At 43.7% G+C, this 22,318-nt stretch overlaps 1 protein-coding gene across 7 annotated transcripts in view; it reads right to left on the bottom strand.

Moving 5' to 3' along the window:
• The window catches only part of LOC101829789 (heat shock transcription factor 2 binding protein), a 109,072-nt gene that overhangs the window by 52,168 nt on the left and 34,586 nt on the right, over positions 1 to 22,318 (bottom strand). For 5 of the 7 annotated variants that reach the window (XM_040732079.1, XM_021227493.2, XM_040732077.1 and 2 more), the window contains one exon: positions 11,074 to 11,177. The exons of 1 other annotated variant lie outside the window; for it this stretch is intronic. In XM_040732079.1, coding sequence (XP_040588013.1) covers positions 11,074 to 11,177 — 104 coding nt within the window. Of the gene's footprint in view, positions 1 to 9,431; positions 9,485 to 11,073; positions 11,178 to 22,318 lie in introns of those variants that run through there. One more of the 7 variants, XM_040732080.1, reaches the window with a different exon arrangement.

Below are 22,318 nucleotides of genomic sequence, written 5' to 3' on the forward strand. Positions count from 1 at the left end.
TACAGAGATGGAAAGCAGGCATGACACTCAGCAATAAGCCTGATATCAAAGCAGTCTTCAGAACAAGACTTACCATCAGGGATAAGGAAGGGCATTCAGAAATGATAACAGGTAGCTCATCAAGAAGGCACACAATAGAGAGAAGGGGATTTTAGCAGCCACGCTTCAGAGGAACAGGGCAAAGGAGGACAGAAATAGTGGTCAAATGACTTCAACACTCCTCTGTCAATCACCAGTAGAACAAGTGGGAAGAAAACCAGCCAAGACATACAAAAAAATTTACAAGCATCATCAACTAACAAGCATTAACATTTATAAAAACCCCACCCAACAACACCTCTCTATCAAGTGCACTCAGAACAACGGCAGAATGGACCATACTCTGGACTATAAAACAAGTCTTGACAGATTTAAAAGGACTAGAATCATGTTCTCTGGCACAGTAGCCTTGTATCAGAGATCAGTAACAGAAAGCTAGCAGGAAAACCTCCAAACATTTGGAAAGTAAAGACGCCAGTTTAAATTAAGAAAATATGCCAAAAAAAGGCAAAGACAAATAAATGGTGCCCTAATTCTGCTAAAGTTAAGAAATACACATATTTCTAATATCTTCTGTGGTATGCTAATAAAGCACATTATGATAAATGCATTCACATATATGATTAGTCAGGTGTAATAAATTATTCACAATGTCAGCCTCATTGCAGATCACGGCTCCTCCAGGGACTGCCCAGATGCAAATGGTGACCTAAGAAGACCACAAACTCTCACAGGCCACAGGCCTCTTGAACTCAAACATGCTTTGAGTGCTCTCTTCCACACTCTACTCCGTGGCTGATGACAATGTCGAGTGCATAGTGGAACTATGGCTCCTGGGGACTGGAGTGTTCCACAGGAGCAGAAGCTTCCCCCTTCCCAAGAATCTGTGAGCATGCTACCTTACCAGTGTGAAGCCTGGACAAGTTACATTAGAAGAGGTGTCACAAAGTAGAGCCTGGGTTACCCCAATCTCTAATCAAAGTGGCCTTGATATAACCTCCAAAGACTGAGAAGTTCATCTGCTTGATAACAATGGTGGAACTGATCATAGGGACATGGCTGCGTAGGGAGCAGGGAGCACAGAAAGACAGACTGGGAGGAGGCACTGTGTTAGGGAAGACTGCAGGGAGGATTTGGGGGTCATGTGATAATACGTGCTGAGGATGACAACCCATACTTTTGGGCTCCTCTGCCTCTAACTACACATGTTCTCCTCTTAGAGCAACCATGAAACGATGGGTGGTCTGATTTCCTCAGGACTAACATATTCCAGAGGGAGGTGGCAGCCCAGTAGCTAGCAGCCTTGATAATCTCAAAGGCCTATCTGGTATTTAGCTCCTGGCTCTACAAACCCTTTGTGGTAGTGAAAGGACTCCAGGCAGCCTCTGGTCAATGAGATCATTAAGACAGATGGGGAGGGACAATGCAATGGCTCAATAGGCTAGGCTGGAGACCTGGGTTTGATCCTTGTAACCCAGAGAAAGGTGGAAGGGGAGAGCGGATTCTTGCAGCTGTCAGAGACCTCCACATGCACTGGGGCACTCGCCTGACCAGCCACACACACACACACACACACACACACACACACACACACACACACATACATACATCATCCATCCACACAATTCTAGGAAGAAAAAAGAGATTGCTGTCAGGTTCTAAATTCCTAACTTGTCTTGCTGTTGTCTAACCCTGACATGAGCAGTGTGAGGAGGAGGCGCTTACTCTGGCTCACTGCTTGTGGGGACAGAATTCACTACAGGAATATTCGGCTGCTGGACACATCACCTCCAGAGTTAGGAGACTAGAGATGTGGATATTGGTGCTCTACTCCATTTTCTCCTTTTTATTCAGTCAGAGACCCAGCCCACATGAATAATGCTGCCCACATTCAAGGTGAATCTTTCACACCTCAGTTAACTCAGTCTAAAAATTCCCTCAGAGACATGCCCAGAGTTTTGTCTCCTAGATTATTCTAGACCTGTCAAGTTGATGGTATTAATCATCCCATGTGTCAGATCCTCTGGAACTGGAGTTCTAGTTGTGAGTCGCCACATGAGTGCTGGGAATTGAAGGTGGGTCCTCTCGAAGAGCAGTCAGAGCTCTTACCACCGAGTTGTCTCTCCAGCCCAGACAGTACTTTTCTCTGCCCCACTCTCTTCCCTTTTTCCTGTGTGTGTGTGTGTGTGTGTGTGTGTGTGTGTGTGTGTGTGTGTGTGTGTGTGTGTGTGTCTCATGGGCACCGGGTCTGGATCGATTCTCTGTCCTTTAGACTGGATACTCCCTGACTAGCTTTAAATGTACTAATTCTCTCTACTCCTCTCAGATCTGTTGTTGGGCCTACCTGGAAACATCCTCTCCTTTCTGCTTTTACTTTTTCTTTGTGCTTCTTTTGGCTTTAAGTGCTTTTTTGAAATTATTACATACATTTATTCACTGGAAAGGCACATGCCACCCCATGCATGTTGAAATCAGAGAACAACTTGCAAGGGATGGTTTTCTTCCACTATGTGGGTCCTCAAGCTTGGTGGCAAGCACCTTTGTTCAATGAACCCTATTACCATCACCCAATTTCTTAAGTTCTTACAGTAAAACTTCAGTTCACTAATTTTGCACCTTCTTCCTTTCTGATTTAAGCACTTAAATCTTCCACTAAGTGCTGATCTAAATGCATCTCACTGGATAGCAAAGTAAAGGTGCCTGCAACTCAGAGATGAAAACCTGAGTTCCATCCCCAGATCCCACAGTGGAAGGAAAAAAACGGATTCCTGAGGGTTGTTCTATGGCATGTTGTAGCATGCATGCACCACTGTATACATGCATGTGTGTGTGTGTGTGTATGCGTGTGCACACACACATACACACACACTATATATATATATACATATATATATATACAGAGCGAGAGAAAAAATTTAAATCAACTCATAGTTTTTTTATCGTTTAATCCCAACCCATCTGGATTCTATTATGACTTGCCTCTCTTGCTTCCTATCTGACTAAGCCATGTTACTAACTTCCAGCTCATTCTACACTATCCTAAGAAGACACTCCACATGATTCTGGCTGTTTAACATCTGGGGAACTTTCCTGATGTGCAGCCCATAAACTGGCCAATTCTGGTGGTGACTATGTGTGCAGGAAACACACAGACATTCTCCAGCTAGACACAGTGTTCTGTGTTTTCAGCAGGCAAATTCTTCACATACTTGTTGAGTTTTTGGCGATGCTGATCTGTTAGTCACTGCCCATGGAGTACTAAAATCTTCCTCACTGGAGTCATTTCTGACACTTTGTAGTTTTTCTTAAGACTGTGAACGATCATTCAAGCTTCTCATTTGCCACTGTCCCTGATCACTGCCCTGTGTATCGCAAACCACTCATCCAAGACCACATACATCCCAAAGCACATCCCTTCCAATTGTCTGTTGCTACCAATGGCTTACTGCTAATAGGCTGGAGGTTGTTTTCTTTTGTCTAGGATGTTCTTGAAAGATATTTGGTGATGTTATTATCTGAATCCCCTACAGGCTTATGTGTTCCCAGCTGCTGGTTTTGTTGTTGTTGTTGTTGCTGTTGTTGTTGTAAGGGGGTGGCAAGAATTTTAAGAGTTAGGGCCTAGCTGGAGCAAGTGGATCACTGTGGGCATGCCGTTGACAGAAATGCCCGAAATCTTGTCCCTTCTTCTCCCCGCTTCCTGTCTGTCATTATGGGAGCTACTCTGCCACCCCTCCCTGTCAAGAAGAACTAAAAACTCTGAAACCATAAGCTAGATAAATCTTCCTTTACTTTGAGTTGTTTACATCAGGCATTCTGTGACAATGAGGAGGGTAATTAACACAAGACAGAGACAGTATACAGATCATGGTTAGCAATTATTTTTTTCTCCAAATAAGAGATTACATTATTGCTCTGAGAGAAATAAGTCTGTGATTTTTTTTAAGGTTTTTACCTTTTATCTACCTGCTTCAAAGGTTAATATATCTAGTGGGTGGTAGTTGAATTTTTTAAAGAATTATTTTTATTTCAAGTATGCATGTCTTCATACATGTGTGTGCATCACACATGAGCACTGCCTGTCAGAGAGGGTGTTGAAGACTCTAAGAGCCACAAGACTGCGGAGTTTGCTATGAGTTTGTCTCTCTTAGGAATGTCAGGAGCTACACCCATAAAGTTTCACCAACATGACTGCCTAAAACTGAGCTGAACAAGAACAGCAGACATGATAGTCATACCAAAGTGGATAGGGGAAAGCCAAAGAGGATTCAACACCACACAAAGAACTACAGGCAAAGGCAAGCAAGGAATGCTGAGAGTGGGAAAATAGCCTTTCCCAGGAAGAGCATGCCAATTGCTTATCTAGCACCAAATGGTCAGTCCAGAAAGCAAGCTAACATTTTACAGACCGAGCAGGTTACACTTGTGTATTTCAAAATACATATGCATACACATACGTGTACACAACAATTAGTGAAAAAGAGGCCATGAATTTGAAAAAAAAGCAAAGAGTAATAAATGTGATAGGTCAGATGGAGGAAAGGGAGAGGGAAATGATGAAATTATATTATAGTCCCAAAAAATGAAAGAATTATTTGTTTAACCCTGGAATGCTATTTGTAAAGATTCATTAAGGACTTAGCTGAAGTCAAAAGTTTTTCCAGAAACTTTTTTCTAAATGGTTCTCCTGAGAAATGCAGTCAAAAAGATGTGAGGGTGGCTGAATGGACAGACTGGCCGATGGACAGCGAGATAATACAATTAACTCTAAAGACTGGCACACAGTAATGGAGATTGCAAGTATTGAAACCATAGGCAGGAAATGGAGACTTGAAAGAAACAACACACAGTTCTACTCCAGAAGCCGTGAGACTCACAGCCTAGCACTAGCATTTCTGCTGAGGCAGAAAAGGGTCATATTCCAGTTCAAACAACAAGCCTTTGTATCCTACTCAGGCCTCCATCTGACTGGGCAAAGCTCACTGGACCAGTCAGGGTCCTCTGCTTTACTCAAGTCTACTGATCTCAATGTTAATCTCATCACAACATGTTTTGGCAAGTATGTGAGAATGTCTAACTAAATGTGTGGATACAGTGGCCTCATCAAGTTGACAGACAGATTAACCACCAGAGGGCCCAGCAGGTGGTTGGAAGCAAGTCTTCAACCCAGCATGAAAATTAGTCTGGCTATTCATTTTTGAAAGAGATTTCCACCTACTGCACTCAAAAGACAAAGAAACATGTTTTCCTGAAGACCAGAGTTGGGGGAATATCTCTAGTAAGTACCTTTGAGAGTTCTCTACTAGACTATTACCTAGACTTGAACTTAGGCTTTGTCTCCTGTCCTCCAAGCCTTAAACCACAAAATCTGAAGGTCAAGTTTGAGTAAGAAGTTCAGTTATACTGACACACCTTTAGTGCCTGCACATATAAGCTGAGGCAGGAGGATCACAAATTGGTAGCTAAACAAGTAGTTCTCATTTAGTCCTGCTTGAGTTTTGTTTTTTAGGTATAATTCACTGTTCTAGTTCAAAGGAGCATTTTTAACAATATTTTCTCTCTCTCTCAGCCCTTTGTTTAGTGAAGAAAGCTGGCCGGTGGTCTGTTCCCTCCTATTCCTGGCTCCCAACTCATGCTCTGGAAGATGGACCACAAGGAAACCTGCAGAAGGTTCTCACATGAGATGATGGTGGCTCAGAACAGGGAGGAATTGGCAGCTGCTACTCTAATCCCAGGTATGATCTGAAAGCACAGTCATCAGGACTCCAAACAAACTAGATCTTGGTGTGACAGAGAAAAAGAAATCAAGAGTTTTTAAACAGCCTGGTCAGTTGGGAAGGGACATTGCAATTCACTGAGACAAGGAAGATTGTAGGTAGGGCTGGTGTGGAAAAGACTAGGAGTTTCGTGTAAACACTGGGTGGGAATGTCCACTCAATGTGCGTGTGGATTCATCAAACAGAGCTGGCTCTGAGACTGGAGCTCTGGAGGAAGGTCTGAGCTCAGGACACAGTCTGTAAAGCTTGCCATGCTTCAGATCACTCAGGGAAGGAAGTAGGTATGAGATGGGGTGTGAATGCCATGTGTCCAGCACTGTATCCTTGGTCAGGGAATCAGCAGCACGGCAGCGAGTGGGATTCTAACACTAGCCTGCATTAGCAGTTATATAACATGTGGTCACCACCCAAATACACATTGTCCTCATCAGCTATTTGCTAGAGTTCTGTGCCAATTCTGTGGTTTAAGAGGAATGTGAAGAATTTGGGCCCAGCCTGGGAAAAAGGCAGCCACGTAGATGAACAAGTGAAAGAAAATGAAATCTGGCAAAGGTTAGAGGGAATGAGATGAGCCTCCCAGAGATAGAAGCACAGCAGCGACCGGGCCTGTCCTCTGAAGCAGGGGGTCTGAGAACTCAGAAGTGACTTGCTTCAGGCAAGCAAAGCAAAGGGAAACAAGTTTCCACAGGACACTTAGAGAAATAAAAGGAGAGCCGACGCCTGCTGTACTGGGGGTGAGACACTGAGGTGGACCCCACTGTCCAGATCAGAGAAGTGAAGCTCTCACAGATTAGACCAGTTTACTGTATGAAAGCCTCAGTTCACACCTCTGTGTAGTGAGTCTAAAGCGGGTTCTCTTTAAACACATCAAGCTTCGTAATGGAATTGTATGATAAGGCCGAAACTGATTTCTGAGCGTTAGCAAGCTCTTTGCTTCAGACCTTTCGAAAGTTATTAGATTGTAAGCAAAGTAGAGCACATTTTCACAAATTGGGTCTACCTGATGGCAAAAGAGCCTTCAACTTCTCTCCTGGCTCGGGGTCACAAGGTCAGGTCCTGAGAGCAACAGTACTATTGCCAAGAACAAGCAGAAGTTTTCCAGGCAGCCAGTGTGCTCCTGTTTCCCTACTTCATGATAAAACACATTCTCAGCTTTCTAAACCTAGGGCAGGGCTGAAGAAGCAGCCCAGAGCAGACTTGCTGAGCACGTCCATAGCCCCAGGTTGCAGTACTGGCAGCAACAAAAACAAACTTAAAGCACACATTAATTCTAAAACATTTAAAATAACAACACAAAATAGAGCATACATAACTCAGTGGTTAAGCATCTGGGACTTGAGTCCAGCATGTTTTGTTTGACTTTACAAGGAATGAGTCTAATAAAGTCATCAAGAGCTTGCAACAGATCTCAGGGTTTGGGTGTGCTTGCTATGTTCAAAGAACCAGGAACTGTCTCCAAGAACAAGAAATCCTGGAAAGTCAAACAGCCCCAGAAGCAAAGTGGTACATTAAGATACCTTAGGAAACACCCCATTGTGTTGTGACCCAGTCAAGGCAGGAAGTCTACGGACATCAGAGAACACCCAAGAGAGAAGCATAAACTGAGATTCTCACTCACCCCACAAACACCTCCAGACTAGCACAGCTAGGGCATCAGAGAACACTTAGCCTCAGCTCTTTCTTCATAAACAAGCAAACAACTCACAAGGCTGCTGGAGGGTCAGTGGTGCAAGCTGGATCAAACAGAACCAGGCATACTGTTTGAGAGTAAAAACTGCAGAACCAAGCAGTCAGTCCAAATGGCTGCCAAAGAAGGACATGGAGGTTTATGGCCCTGACCCATGCTTGCAGAGCAGCTAGCCTAAGGGACAGGGACATGCAGCAAGCAGTCGGGATTCAAACCCAGCTCCACTATCACACAGCTGCTAACCTCCAGCAAGCCACTTGGTCTCCTCATCTGAGAAGCAGGAGACTGACAACAATAAATCAAAGTACGTATGTGGTCCATGTAGAGCAGCAGCAGCTGTTGCTCAGTTGGGACTTCCTCTCCCATTATCTTCTCCCCTAGTCCTTTAGGCTAGTACTGTGGACCTGCACACGGACACTAAGTCCAGGAATCACCTGATTCCATGATGCATTCTCAAGAGAATAAAAGCTGTTGAGTATACAAGCCTGGGGGCGTGTGGATCTAAAGCCCACTTAACCAGCTCTTAAGCTGTAGAAGTCTAGCATTCACTCTACTTGTAGATTAACAAGCTGTATGCTACATCTTGAAGGATGCTGAGAGAAGATACACTGCTGTCTGAGACAGAACTTCTTAGTCATACCTATAGCCAGCATATCCATGTCTGTGCTGGTTTAAGATCCAATGCCACAGACTCTGTGCAGGACACAGACTGTGTCTCAACACAGGGACCCCAACCCCAGGTTCAGAGAAGCCACATCTCTTCACATGGATAGTAGTGTGTCTGGCCTATGCCCTGGAGTTAAACATCTTCATTACAAAGGTGCCAAACGCATTCTGCTTTGGAGGGAGAGAATACTTCTACACTCACTGCAAGGATGGCCACTCTACACACATCCTCAAATGATAGCCAAAAGCCAAGGAGATCAGTTCACTCTGTCTTTAGGACATACAGACACAGAAGAATTCCCTATACATCTGGGATGCTGGCCTAGAAGACTCAATATTGCTAATATGTCAATTCTCCCTTAAATAAACTACTCATTCAACAGACTCCCAATAAAATTTCTAAAAGGATTTCTTTTATATATGAAGTGACATATTTATTCTCAAATTCATGGCAAAGGCCTTAGAAACAGTTGAAACAACTTGGAAAAAAAAGAACATAGAGTATTTATGCTTCTTTTTAAAATGCATTTATTTACTTATTTATGTATTGGTTTTTCGGGACAGGTTTTTCTCTGTATAGCCTTAGTTATCCTGGAACTCACTCTGTAGACCAGACTGGCCTCAAACTCGAGATCTACCTGCATCTGCCTCCTGACTGCTGGAATTAAAGGCATGCACCACCACCACCCAACTCATTTTTAAAATTTTAATGGTATTAATATGCATGGGTACTTTGCTTGCCTGCATGACTGTGTAAGGATGTTGGATCCCCAGGAAATGGATCCCCAGAAACTGAGCTGCCGTGTGGGTGCTGGAAATTGAATCTAGGTTCTCTGGAAGAGCAACCAGTGCTCTTAAACACTGAGCAATCTCTCTAGCCCCTGAGGATTTATGCTTAAGATGGTAACACCATCAAGATTGATTCAAAAACATGAAAAGATGTTCAACATTGTTAGGTCTCAAACCTGGGACAAATGGCTGAGGTGTGTCTAACCTATCAAAGCGGTCCCTGGCTACCAGGTTTTCCCAGCATCCCTCCGTCCCTACCTGCTACAGGGTTCTGGCTGCTATGCTCTGCACCTTACTCTAATCTTCTCCAGTCCAAGGACTGGGATGGGCTGCCCTTCCCCTAGCTGCTCTTCCCTACATAAACCAGGCATTTTGGCTATGCCAGTTTGTGGATGCACAGATTAAGATACACAGGACTTGGTTAAATATAGGTTAAGTTTATTCGGGGAGAAGTCACTTACATAAGAAACCGATGACCCGCAAGTTCCTGCTCAAAGAATCCACACCCAGGCTGCTCTCTGTGACCCGACTGGAACCAAGAGAGAGCAAGCCTGTCTCAAACCCCAGAGACCAAATACCACATGCTCACATACACACCTGTGACCACGCTCACATACACACCTGTGACCACGCCCAAACAGGCGTGGTCAGCACCACAGGTACAGCTGGGTGGACTCTCACTACACCAGTCTTCTTTCTTTTATTCTTAATTTTTTCCTCCTCCTCCTCCTCCTCCTCCTCCTCCTCCTCCTCCTCTTCTTCCTCCACCACCACCACCATCACCACCCTTTTGGCCTTTGGCCCCTTAGTCTCCTGGCTCTCCCATTCTGCTTCTCCCCACATGACCCAGCTCAGGGTCATATTCATTTTGTGCTCTCTCTGATGTCTCTGCCTCTGGCAATGCTCTCCCCCATATCTACAATAAACCTTCACCCCTACCATACCTAGGAGCAGTCATGTCCTCCTTTTTTATTTCTTTTGTTCATTCAAACACTATTAGTAATCATGAAACAATGTGATACCAAGACATCCCTACTGGGATATCCAAACCTAATGGTACAAGCAGGCCAAGAACTGTGAGGACAAACAGCTGATACTGTATCCTCTGGTGGGGATGTGAATGACAGAGCAGTTGGCAGTTTAAAAATGTAAGTATGCCTCTTCCATCTGACCCAGCCATTCTGAGCCTAGGATCTACCCAGGAGAAATGCCAGCATGTCTCCATGCACAAGGAAGACTCCAGCATCTGTGTCTGTAATTGTCAAAGCTGAATAAACAACCCAAAAGGTTCATCTGCATAACTGAACAGTGTGTGACAGGAAGCAGCGAACTATTAAGACACAGTGATCACTATAGAAAACGGAAACTGAACTACAGTGTAGAAAAGGGGTGAGTGGCTCTCTGGGAAGTGAGAGGCAGGTGGGAGGGAGGGGAAAGTGCCTTGTGGGACGACGTTTTACTTACTTGACCACAGTAATGATTTTATAGGTAGAGATCTATACTCAAATGATCAATTTTCCATTTAAGATATACGCAACAATTTTATCTCAATAAAACTGTTAGAAAAAAAGAGTAACTAAAGTTCAAAAACAAATTCTATCTCTGTCACTGTACAATTAGGAAATGAACCTCGTGGTGAAGGTAAAAAGAAAGAGCTATTTACAACGCTGCCATTACACCCTCATGAACTTCAGGTGTCTCCTACTTCATTTTGCCCAGACTTGCAGACTTTCCTTTCATGCCCACCACACAGCTACCATTCTGTTTTCAGAGAAGGAGCACTTTGGTGCTGTTTCATGAAATGATCTTTGTGTCAAAGGTCACAACTAAAACAAAAATCAATAGTTGAGAAACATAACCAGAAATGCTAACATACCAGCTGGCTTTCTAGAGTAGGAAGCCATTTGGTGGAGGAGCAGGGACAGCTTTGAGAACCCAGTGTTCGAGGACAGCAAGATTTGAAAGCTGCCACCATGAAAGAAGCTACTCCAACAAAAGAGAAAAGTCATTGTTAAACACTGAAAGATAATGGCTCCTGATTTCCAATACACCAAACCCTCTGCCTGCTGTGGAGGGAGAGCCTATGACTAGACGAGAACATAGCAGAACACTCCTTACCACTCAAAAGCCACCACAGCAAAGGGATAAATCCAGGGCTCTCACTGATGTACTTCAAGCCTTTTGAATTGATGCTCACGTTGTACAGGGACATTAGCATTAGACTGAAATGCAAAAGAATACAGTGTTGACATGCTGGGCTATTCATATTGTACTTCACCTTGAATTCATTTGCTACTCTAAACATATTTATATCTCAGATGTCCAACTATAACATTTGGGTAGAATAATTACAAAGTGGAAGACATATTTAATGGTTTTCAGCTGCAGAAGGCCATAACATAATGGGAAGTTTTAGCAATAACATTGTGGCACAACCTTCTGTGTAAAGAACCACAGGCAGTCTCATGAGGAACCTCATAACCCTGTTTACCAATGTCTTACCCCTTGCAGTACCAAGCCGTATTTATATTCAGACAACTCTCAGTTTATAAGTGTTCGGTGTTCTTGACATTCAATGAAGCTATCTAAAATATAATCATTCTCTTATCCAAAGAATGCATGGTAGTCTAAGTGGAATAGTTCATAGGTTCATATGTTTGAATACCTGGTCCCTAATTGATAGAACTACCTGGGAAGAATTAGGAGGGATGGCCTTGTTGGAGGAAATGTATAATTGGGAGCAGGCCCTGAGGTTTCAAAAGACTTGTGCCATTGCCAGTGTGGTCTCTACTTCCTGTTTTCGGGATGAGATGTGAACTCTCAGCTGGGGCTCTTTTGTCATGCCTGCCTGCTGCCATGCTGCCCACCTTCAAGGTAATGGACTCTTATCCTTCCTGGACTGTAAGACCCAAATTCCTTTTATAAGTTGCCTTGTGCATGGTGTTTTATCACAGCAACAGAAAAGTAACTAAGACAGAAGTTTACCAGGAAGTAGACGATTTGCAGTGACAGATTTGACCATCTGGGTTTGGAGGATGGGAAGGCTTGGAAACTTTGGGCTAGAAAAATGATTGAATGCCGTAAAACATTCCTTAATGGGCCATCCTAGTAGGAGCTTGGAAGACAGTGCTGACTGCAACAAGGACTATAGAGGACCAGTCCAAGAGGTTTCATAGGAGAACACTATTAGCAACTCAAATTATCCCATGACCTCCATATGTGTACCATGGCACATACATGCTCACATTTACATACATGTGTGACATGCACATGCCTGTATTTCACACAGATACATTTTATATACACACACAAAGAAGAAAGGCTAGACATCTAGGGGTATAATTCAGTGGCAGAGCCTTGGGTCTCATCCCAGCATGGGGGTAAAGGCTAGACAAATTGTATGTACAACATTTTGACACAAGCACACACATCCATTTGAACTCAAAAGCTGCAATGCCTCTTCTATTTCCTTTTGCCCAAAATTTTAATGACAAGACTTCACTTTAAAATTGCCAATGAGCTTGCAAGAAATGAAAGGAACATCTCTTTGAGCAAGTCCAATGTGGGAGGTGAGTATAGACCATGGCAGGTTCCAGAAGCTGGGAGCTTCCATTACAGGGCCTTCATGTGGAGAGGCAGAAAGAAAAGCCCCAGGCAGACACAGATGCAGTCACAGAACCTACTGAGAACCAGAAAAGAACAAACTTTCAAGCCTGGCATTGTTAAGAGAAGCCTTTTTCTTTTGAGAGAAGCCTTCCTGCCAGCCTGGTTCCAGAGCCGCATCAGTCCCAAATAAACACACAGGAGGCTATATTAATTATGAAGCTGTTGGCCTTGCTTGTTTCTTACTGGCTAGCTCTGACTTAAGTAATTACCCCATAATTGTTAATCTAAGTATGTCTCTTACCGGAGAATAGTTCCGGGCTTCCTACCCCATGGCGTCACATGTCGACTCTCTTGTGTTTCTCCTTCCCAGAGTCCTCCTGGACTCCTAGTCCCTCCTATCTAGGTTTCCTATTGGCTCAACAGTACTTTATTGACAAATGCACAGGACTTCCCCCAACATGGCATGAACTCATGCTGTCAGCAAGCCTGAAACACTCGCAAACCAATAACTTAAAAAAATATATAGTAGGCCCAGAATGGGAGATTCCCCAGTCTTTCTGAACACTAAAAATCTACCTGGCCTTCCATGGATCACAGACACAGTCCTAACAAATGTGGGTTCATATCAGAGAGCACTGTAAAGTGTATGACAACATCAAGACTGCACAGATAATAACCAGCATAAGGACAGTGACAGAGCCAGAACCAAAGAGTTTCAAGCAAGAGAAGTATCAACTGCAGAATAGAAAACAGATAAGTAAAAAACTGGTGTTACTAGACCCAGCAATTCCACTCTTAGGCATATATCCAAATGAGGCAAATTCATACAACAAGGGCATCTGCTCCACTATGTTCATAGCAGCATTATTTGTAATAGCCAGAACCTGGAAGCAACCTAAATGCCCCTCAACTGAAGAGTGGATAGAGAAAATGTGGTACATTTACACAATGGAGTACTACTCAGCAGAAAAAAACAATGGAATCTTGAAATTCGCAGGTAAATGGATAGCACTGGAAGAAACCATACTGAGTGAGGTAACCCAGTCGCAAAAAGACAAACATGGTATGTACTCACTCATATATGGATGTTAGACATGGATCAGGATAGTGCTAGTCTGCACTTCCACTGATAGAGAGTCTGGGAAACAGGAAAGAACCTAAAAGATATGCATATATGCATAGTACCCAAGAGAAAAGGATTGAGACAAGATCCTCTGAATGGATGGGGAACATGGAGAGGGATTGGGGGGAGTGGGAGCTGGGAAGAAGAGAGGGGGTGAAGAGGAAGAGAGTTGGTCATGGGGGAACAGGAAGTTGAGTGGGTGGGGGTAGAATAGGGGGAAGAGGGAATCATAGGATAGAAGACAGATCAGGCACCAGAGTGACCTCGAGTGATCTAAAGGGATAACACCAATTGGCAAGCTAAGCAATAGTGGAGAGACCACCTTGAATGCCCATTCCTGATAATGAACTTGATGTCTATAACCATCCGGGAGCCTTCATCCTGTGACTGATGGAAGCAGAGGCAAACACACAATTAATCACTGAACTGAACCCAAGGAACCCAGTGACAGAGAGAGAGATGAGTGATGAGCAAATTGGCAAAGAATGGGCTGGCAAAACCAGCAGAGACAGCTGATCTGAACAGGGGAGAACTCTTGGACCCCAGAGCGACAGTGGGGAGGCCAGCATGGGACAGATCTGGACCCCCCAAATGTGAGTGTCAGCGAGAAGGCCTGGGCAACTATGGGGCCCTGAGCTGTGGATCAGTGTCTATCCCTGGAATACAAACAGTCATCGTGTGCCTATAGCACAAAGAGGGCTGCTCTCTCAGCCTGGACTCTTAGGGGAGTGCCTGGACCCTACCCAGAGTGAAATGACAGCCTCTAGATATCCCCTATGTGGAAGGATTTGGCAATAGGGTGGGGGGGGGGGAGAAGGGAAGTGCCGGAGGAGGGGAGGGAGAGGGAACTGGGATTGACATGTAAAACAAGCTATTTAAAATTAAAATAAAAAATGATTTAAAAAACTGGTGTTATTGTTGGGTTTTTTTTGTTTGTTTTTTATTCTGTTTTTTAAAACAGGGTCTATCTGTGTAGTCCTGGGTGGCTTGGAACTAGAAACTCAGATCAGGCTGACCTCGAATTCACAGAGATCAGGCTTCTCCTGCCTCTTGAGTGCTGGGATTAAAGGTGTGCATCATATGCCCAACAGTAAAAAGTAAAAGAAACTAAAACACGACCAAGAAGCTAGGGCTACTGTTATGAACCACCAAGCAAAACCAAAAAAAAAAAAAATAGAAGCTGGATTAGAGAGATGTCTCAGTCTGTACAGTGCTTGTTATGTATGTATGAGGGTCTGAGCTCAGTGCCAAGCACCCACATAAAAATAAAACATGATCATAAATAACAATTGAGGAAGACACCACATGAAAATAAAACATGACCATAAATAACAATTGAGGAAGACACCCACAGCAACTTTTGACCTGTACACACACATGAACACACACATACACTGTACATGCAAAAGTCTTTTAACAAAACTTATAAAAATGAAAACTATGGGGGCTGGAGAGTGGCTCAGCGGTTAAGAGCACTGACTGTTCTTCCAGAGGTCCTGAGTTCAATTCCCGGCAACCACATGGTGGCTCACAACCACCTTGAATGAAATCTGGTGCCCTCTGCTGGCATGCAGGCAGAAGACTGTATACACAATAAATAAATAAATAAAATGAAAACTATGATGATTGGAGAGATAGTTCAGCAGTTACAAACACCAGCTGCTCTTGCAGAGGACCTAGTTCAGTTCTCAGCACTCATATAGAATGGCTCACTATCACGATCCAATACCCTCCTCTGAACGCTACAGACTCACGGCACATGCCCACCATAGACACACAATTTTTTAATTAAAAAAATAAAAGCATTTTTAAAATAAACAAACTGTAAGTTCGAAGAGTACCTGGACACATGGGGAAGGAGAAACCCTAAACAAAAACAAAACAAAGGACAAAAGATAAATGAGGGCAGCTAGAGAAATTCCTACTTTCTTACTAGGGCTCCAGTAAGGAACCCCAGAAAAATACAGCAGAGAAAAAGTGTTTCAAAAAGGTAATGCTGAGACTTTTCCAGAAATGAGGAAATAACTTCAGATTAGAACAAACACAGACCTACACACGTCACAGTCTGACCACGATATACAAAACACAGAGTGTAAAAGACAATCCATGGAAAACTGAAATCCATGTGTCAGTATCAAAGACAGAAGTCAGGGCTGGGCAGGTAGCTCAACTGGTAAAGCACTTACTGTGCAAGTCCAAAGACCTGAGTTTGATTCTCCATTACCCACATAAAGTGGAACATGGGTGCTGTGCAACAGCTCCCTCCAAGTTTGCCTTCCAGCTTGGAGGGCAAGTTCTTAAGACATAGGATGAAAAGGGAAAGACAGACAACAGGGTATTCTAGACTATGATGTTTACCAGGAAGTGAAAAGACAGGATGTTTTAGGGTGTAGTGAGTAAAACACTCCATCCTGTGTGGAAAACCACTAAGACAGGAAATAAGTAATTCAGGAAGTCCCTGAAACTGACCAGATTCTCTAGGCCTCTTCTTCCCCGCGAGTACCTAAACATTAAGAAAGCTGAGAGTCACTCTCAGACAAGATAAGCTGCAAAGATGACTCTGAAAGCAGCACAGCCACCTGAAGAAGCAAGAACCAGCTGAACTATCTAGAAGAAATAAAGATGGGCTGGACTGTGTGGAGGAGGCCCAGCCCAATCAAACAACCTGGAACACGATACTCTCCATTCTGTTGAGCCCCTGCAGACTGTGCAGTGTGCTTCAGGTTTCCAGCTTTGGGGAGCTGTCACCCGTGGTGGGGTGGGCTTTGGTGATACAAACGTCTTTGCGTCATTTCTGCTCCTATAAGTAACCCATATGCCTGTAAGTGAGCTCAAAAAAACTCACAAGTTCACCAAGTGGCTCTTTGATGGCATCTGCACTTTGGTTCACTGAGGACTCCCTATCTGGAGTGAGTAGATGTGTGTAGTCTATCTCCCAAGAGAGATCTGTCATGCAACAGTATACCTGTGATCCCAGCATTTGTACAGGGATGGGAGGCAGAGACAAGAGAATCTCTGTAACAGTGGGGCCAGCCTCACACACATCAGAGAGGAAAAAAAGATACTGTGTCTCAAACAAGGTGGGAAACCAAGAATGGCACTTAAGGCCTCTACATGACTGTAGCATGCCTGTATACATCCACACACATGAACCTTCATACACATGCAGTGTGTGCACGTGCACACACACACTGTACACACAGTTGTTTTTAAAGGATGCCAGAGTACAGGCAATGTGTGCTTTTCAAGGAAAGAGAGGAACCACTGTAACCTCAGAATTAAAAGCTCACCAAAAATATTTTCAGCAAATAATATAAAAGAAATCTCAAGAGATTTCCTCCCAAACAAATCTTAACTACAAAACTTTGAAGGATGAACTTCAGAAAAAGAGAAAACGACCTCAGAAAAAAATGTTCTGAGCTACAAGGAGAAATGGGAAAGGGCGCCATGGTACAGGGGACACAAACAGGGAAGGAGGTGCTGATGGTGAAGGCAGTAATAACAATGTCTAACGCTGTGAGTAACCTTTTTTCCAACAAAGCAGGGACACAGTCTGCAAACACACATGGCCCAGAATGTAAGAACTAAATCATTCTGAGGTCCTTCTACTATTCAGACAAGAAAGGCATTCATTGCTTTCAAGGATACACCAAATACATCCAAGCATGCTTTAAAGGAATGCTAATCACTGAGGTAGACAAGTAGAAGTCAACCTTTAATGCCCTAGGGAGAACAATAAACTCAGAAAAGGAAGGTATCAGAGAAGCAGAGTGAAGGAACAAGAAAAGAAAAAAGGGAGGGGATGGAGATATTGAGTGAAAAACTTGAATAATCCTAATAAAAACAAGACAAGATGAAAGGAATAAAGCCAAGAATTCAATAGTTGGAAATGTTAGCAAGCAGGATTAGCTTGCCAAAAGGCAGATTGTTAGACTGGATTACATCACCACATAGCCATGTAACACACCTAAAACAAAAGTCCACACAAAGGGTGAAAGTAAGGAATAGCAGAAGATACACCAAGAGAAAGCAAAGACTGAGGCAGCAGAGTTAATAATAAATACAGAGCACTTTCCAAACAAGGGGGGTGACCACGATACCAGACACCCAGTTCCTCAGGAAGCCATCATTCTAACCTGGAAGCATCTAGACTTGCTCCTCAAAACTGAGCAATAGCTCAGCAGGTAAAGACACTCACTGCCAAATCCAATGACCAGAGTTTAATCCCAGGAACCCACACTGTGGAAGAAGAGAATGGACCCCACAAATTGACCTTGACCTTCGTGTGCATGCTGTGGCACATGCATCTGTATGTGTACACATGCATTAAGTGTAACTACACTTCTTAAATATACACCATATTAAAGGACATATCAACAGAACTACAAAGCATCCAGTGCACAGCAGCAGGCTCTCACAGTACCTGGTACATTATACTAATTCTCTGATTCACCATGCAATAAGTTTAAAAATTGTTTTAATTGCTTTAAGACAGAATCTGACTACACATCCTCCTGTTTTGGACTGACTTAAAAAGTATTTTTAAAGGAAGTTTTAAAACTCCAAACAATACTTGGAACATTAAAATAATGTCTCTGGGCTAGAGACATCACTCAGCAGTTAAGAGCATCTGCTGCTCTGCCAGAGGAAGGGTTCAGTCTGCAGCACCACTTGGGGCCAGTCTCAACCATGTGGAACTCCTGGGGATCTGACACCACTCTCACTAAAGTGTACACACGCACACACACACACATAGTTTAAAAAATAATTTCCCAGGCTGGAGAGATGGCTCAGAGGTTAAGAGCACTGACTGCTCTTCCAGAGGTCCTGAGTTCAATTCCCAGCAACCACATGGTGGCTCCCAACCATCTACAATTCAATCTGGTGCCCTCTTCTGGTGTGTAGACAGAACACTGTATATATAATAAATAAATAAATCTTTAAAAAAAATAATAATTTCCTCTCCCAGATATAAAGAATGTCTCTATAAAAATAAGCCAAATAATTTACTAGGAGAAAAGTCAGACAATAGCTAGAATTGAACAATAAAGAATATATAGCATACAAATTTTAAAGTAAAGCTAGTAAAACATACATAGAGCTTTAGGGGAGGAAAACTGAGTTTATGAGCACAGTAATGGTAGTCCGAGTGCATGACAACAGCCCTCTCCTTTGTAGTAATTATGAATTCTGGAGACAATAAAAGAACCCTCCCTTAGGAGGGTCTGTGAGCAACACCCTTCCAAGGAGAGTTTCCCCGAGTGCAGCAGGCAAAGGAGAAGGAAGCACAGGAGGAGGCTCCAAGGCATAGTCACCTAGCACACGCACGTAACAAGTCCTGAGGGCTCATCTGGCCAGAATCACGGGACAGTCTGAGGCAGACAACGGCCTGCTAAGACAAACATCAGCTCTCTTCAGGAAAAGCCTCTGCAATGACCAGCAGGCAGACCATCAGATGTTTAACTAGCAGGAACAGAGACTATGCAGAGAGTTAAGTACTTCCTTTGGGTACAAATTTAAAGAATTGCCAAAATGCTCTATGGCAATTATTTTTTCATATAATAATTAATACAAAAATTCTATATGGACTACAAGTTTATAAATTAAGGTGGAAGGGGAAACAGCACCATGGCCAGATGTACTGCAGCCTGTAGCAAGAAGAGATCAGGAACACGGGTGCAGAGCATTTAAAGGGACTAATTAAGAAAATGATGGCACATGCATGCACACCGACTACACTTTTCTGATGGGGTGCCAGGCGTCCCCAGGACTTGAGTGTGAGAAAGGCAGGCTCTTTGGTTTATCCTTACCATAGCACACACTAGCACTTGGATACAGATAGAGAGTCACACCAGTAATTGAGAACTTCAACAGGGTGCAATGCTTACAGACAAGGTCTCCCTTCTTCTCATATTTCCATAGACAATTTTCAAAGCAATAGCAATACCAGAAGTCAGAGAGACACTTTCCAGAGCAGTGTCTTAGGTAGGTTTTCCAATGCTGTCATAAAACATCATAGCCAAAAGTAACTTGAGGAGTAAATGGCTTAAAACTCTCAGGTCACACTGTATTGGAAGTCAGGACAGGAACTCAAACAAGATAGGAACCCACAGGCAATTGCTGATGAAGAGGCCACTGAGAGTTCTGCTTACTGACTTTCTCTTCCTGGCTTGATCAGCTTGCCTTCTTATAGTATCCAGGATCACCAGCCTGGGGTGGGGAGAACTGCCCACAGAGAGATGGGTTCTCCCACATCAATTATAGTATCCAGGATCACCAGCCTGGGGTGGGGAGAACTGCCCACAGAGAGATGGGTTCTCCCACATCAATCGGTCAATCACAATTATGCACCATAGACTTGCCCAACCTGGTGGGGACATTTTTTCAATTGAGGTTCTGTCTTCCCAGATGACTCTAGCTTGTGTCAAGCTGACATAACACTACCAGCACAGCAGGGACTCTTAGTCCTCCCACCTTCAAGAGGCTGCAGGCCATCTGAGTTTCATCAGCAGTCTCAAAAGGATTACCAAGCTGCCCCCTAATAAACTATGGGGTAAGCCTTTGGGCTGCTCAAATGCAGTGCTCCTGGAGAAGTCAGCCCTGAGACCAGCTTTCCTGCAGTCTCTACTCAGTATCTCAAGAAGAGGAAAGCCTCTACTTCAGATGGCAAACACAATCACCTTAAACTATGTTACCAATGGCTGCTTTTATAAAGGTCTCAAGAGCAGGACTGAGACACAGCAAGAACCACACTGTGACCCACCAAGTTCAAAACATCTCTCAAACACTTTTACAGAAAGTTGCCAACTTCTTTTTTATAGCATGAAAACAAACCAGACAATCTTCTCTAGACCTCAGAAAGCAAAGCTACCATGTGATGGTTGGTTTCCCTGATGGATGGTTCAGGAAAACCTGGGCAAATGTGTCCTGCTGATTTGTCACTGTCACACAGCTTGAAAGTGGCAAAAATTACTAATATCAGCAAATGTCTTTGAATTTTCACACTTGTTCTCATTTTAGTTGTCCAAATGGAACCAATGCAATTATGACAGACATGGTGTCATCTGAGCCCTGTGTACAGGGTACAGGTCTCAGAAGCCAAAGACCTCTAGGTCATGAAGGAGTTACCACACCAACCTAAAGACTCTTGTTTCCTGTGCAAGTGCTCTCTCCTTATGACATGTCCTTTCCAACAAAAACTACTTACGAATGACATATCAAGTTTCTAGTTGTCAAGTGGCCCAGTATCTGCTCCCGATCCTATTATAATCACAGCTGACATTAAGAAGAAAACGAATGAAGACAAAACAGAAAACAAAAATGTTGCGAGACCTGTCTATGGTTAACTCTGTGGCCTTAAAGTGCTTAGTTATCAAGGTGGATTCCTGAGTAGAGCAAATCTTTTAGAACAGAAGTGTTCTGAGATATACCTTAATGTTTAAAAGATGAAGAAATGTTTCTAATGGGAGGGGTGAACTTGGGAAGCCACCCAAGCAATTCTGCTTACTGAAGTGAAGGCTGTCTCCTTTCAGGGGGTAAGGCCTGGAACAGGACAGAAAGCACACCCTTGCCCTTCTCTGGCCTGACCTGCAGGTGAGTCACCTGAAGAGAAAGTGATGCAACAAAACCACCTTTCTTGCCCTAAAGCAAGACCTGCTCCATAAGCAAGGAGCAACAGTGGCCACCCAGTACCAGAAAGCAGGCTAGCCAAAGACAGAAAGAGAGGGAACTACTGGGATACAGAAACAGACACAGACTCACTCACCCTTAGCCAGCTGAACCCAACACACAATCTAAGGCACAGAAACAAGTTTCTCCTCAAAGACTGCATGTACTGTGAGAGAGAACTGGTCTAATATGCTGGGTACTGGAGATAGGACCTGGCACTTACACGCTAGGCAATGTTCCACCAGTACCCTACACACCTGTGTTTTGACAAAAGCCTCTAGTTAGAAGTCTACTCATTGTTCAAAAGGAGATAACAATGAAGTACATTTTCCTACTGCACTGGGGCCCAGTCCCAGGACCTTGTGCATACTTAGCAGCCAGATGCTCTACCACTGAGCCAGCCTCAGCCCTGCTAATTAACTACTTAACATACTTATTTAGATATGGTGTCCCACCCCTGCCAAATAAGAACCTAAAACTAGTATTTACAACTGTTGGGGACCCTAACATACAATCTGCATGCTACGGCTCATCCTCTGTGTAACACAAAGACAACAGATCAACACCAGCCAGCCCTGCTGGTTACCAATCCACACACAGTGTTTTGAGCATCAGGTTTTTTAAAAGGCAGTTGTTATGGTTTGGACCCTCAGTGTTGTCCAAAGACCATGTGGTAAAAGCCTGATGCCAGTCTGAGGCACTACTGGGAGATGGTGGAAATTCCAGAGGATGGCCCGACTTAAAGGAAAGAAGAGTGTTAGAGAGTCAAGGAAAGCAGTGGCTGACAGCTGAGTTTAAAGTGCCCCTCACCTGTTGGGAAGAGATCTCTGACAAGTGACATGGAATAGGACTCCAGGAGCGGACCTGTTTCTAAGTTACCACTTGGTTCTCAGCTGGAGGCTCTACCTACCCCAGATACTGGCTGGTTTGCAAGCCCAGGAATACCCTTGCCCTGTATGGAGCCTA

This window comes from Mesocricetus auratus, unplaced genomic scaffold (assembly GCF_017639785.1).
Source record: "Mesocricetus auratus isolate SY011 unplaced genomic scaffold, BCM_Maur_2.0 Super-Scaffold_100027, whole genome shotgun sequence".
Classification (NCBI taxonomy): domain Eukaryota; kingdom Metazoa; phylum Chordata; class Mammalia; order Rodentia; family Cricetidae; genus Mesocricetus; species Mesocricetus auratus.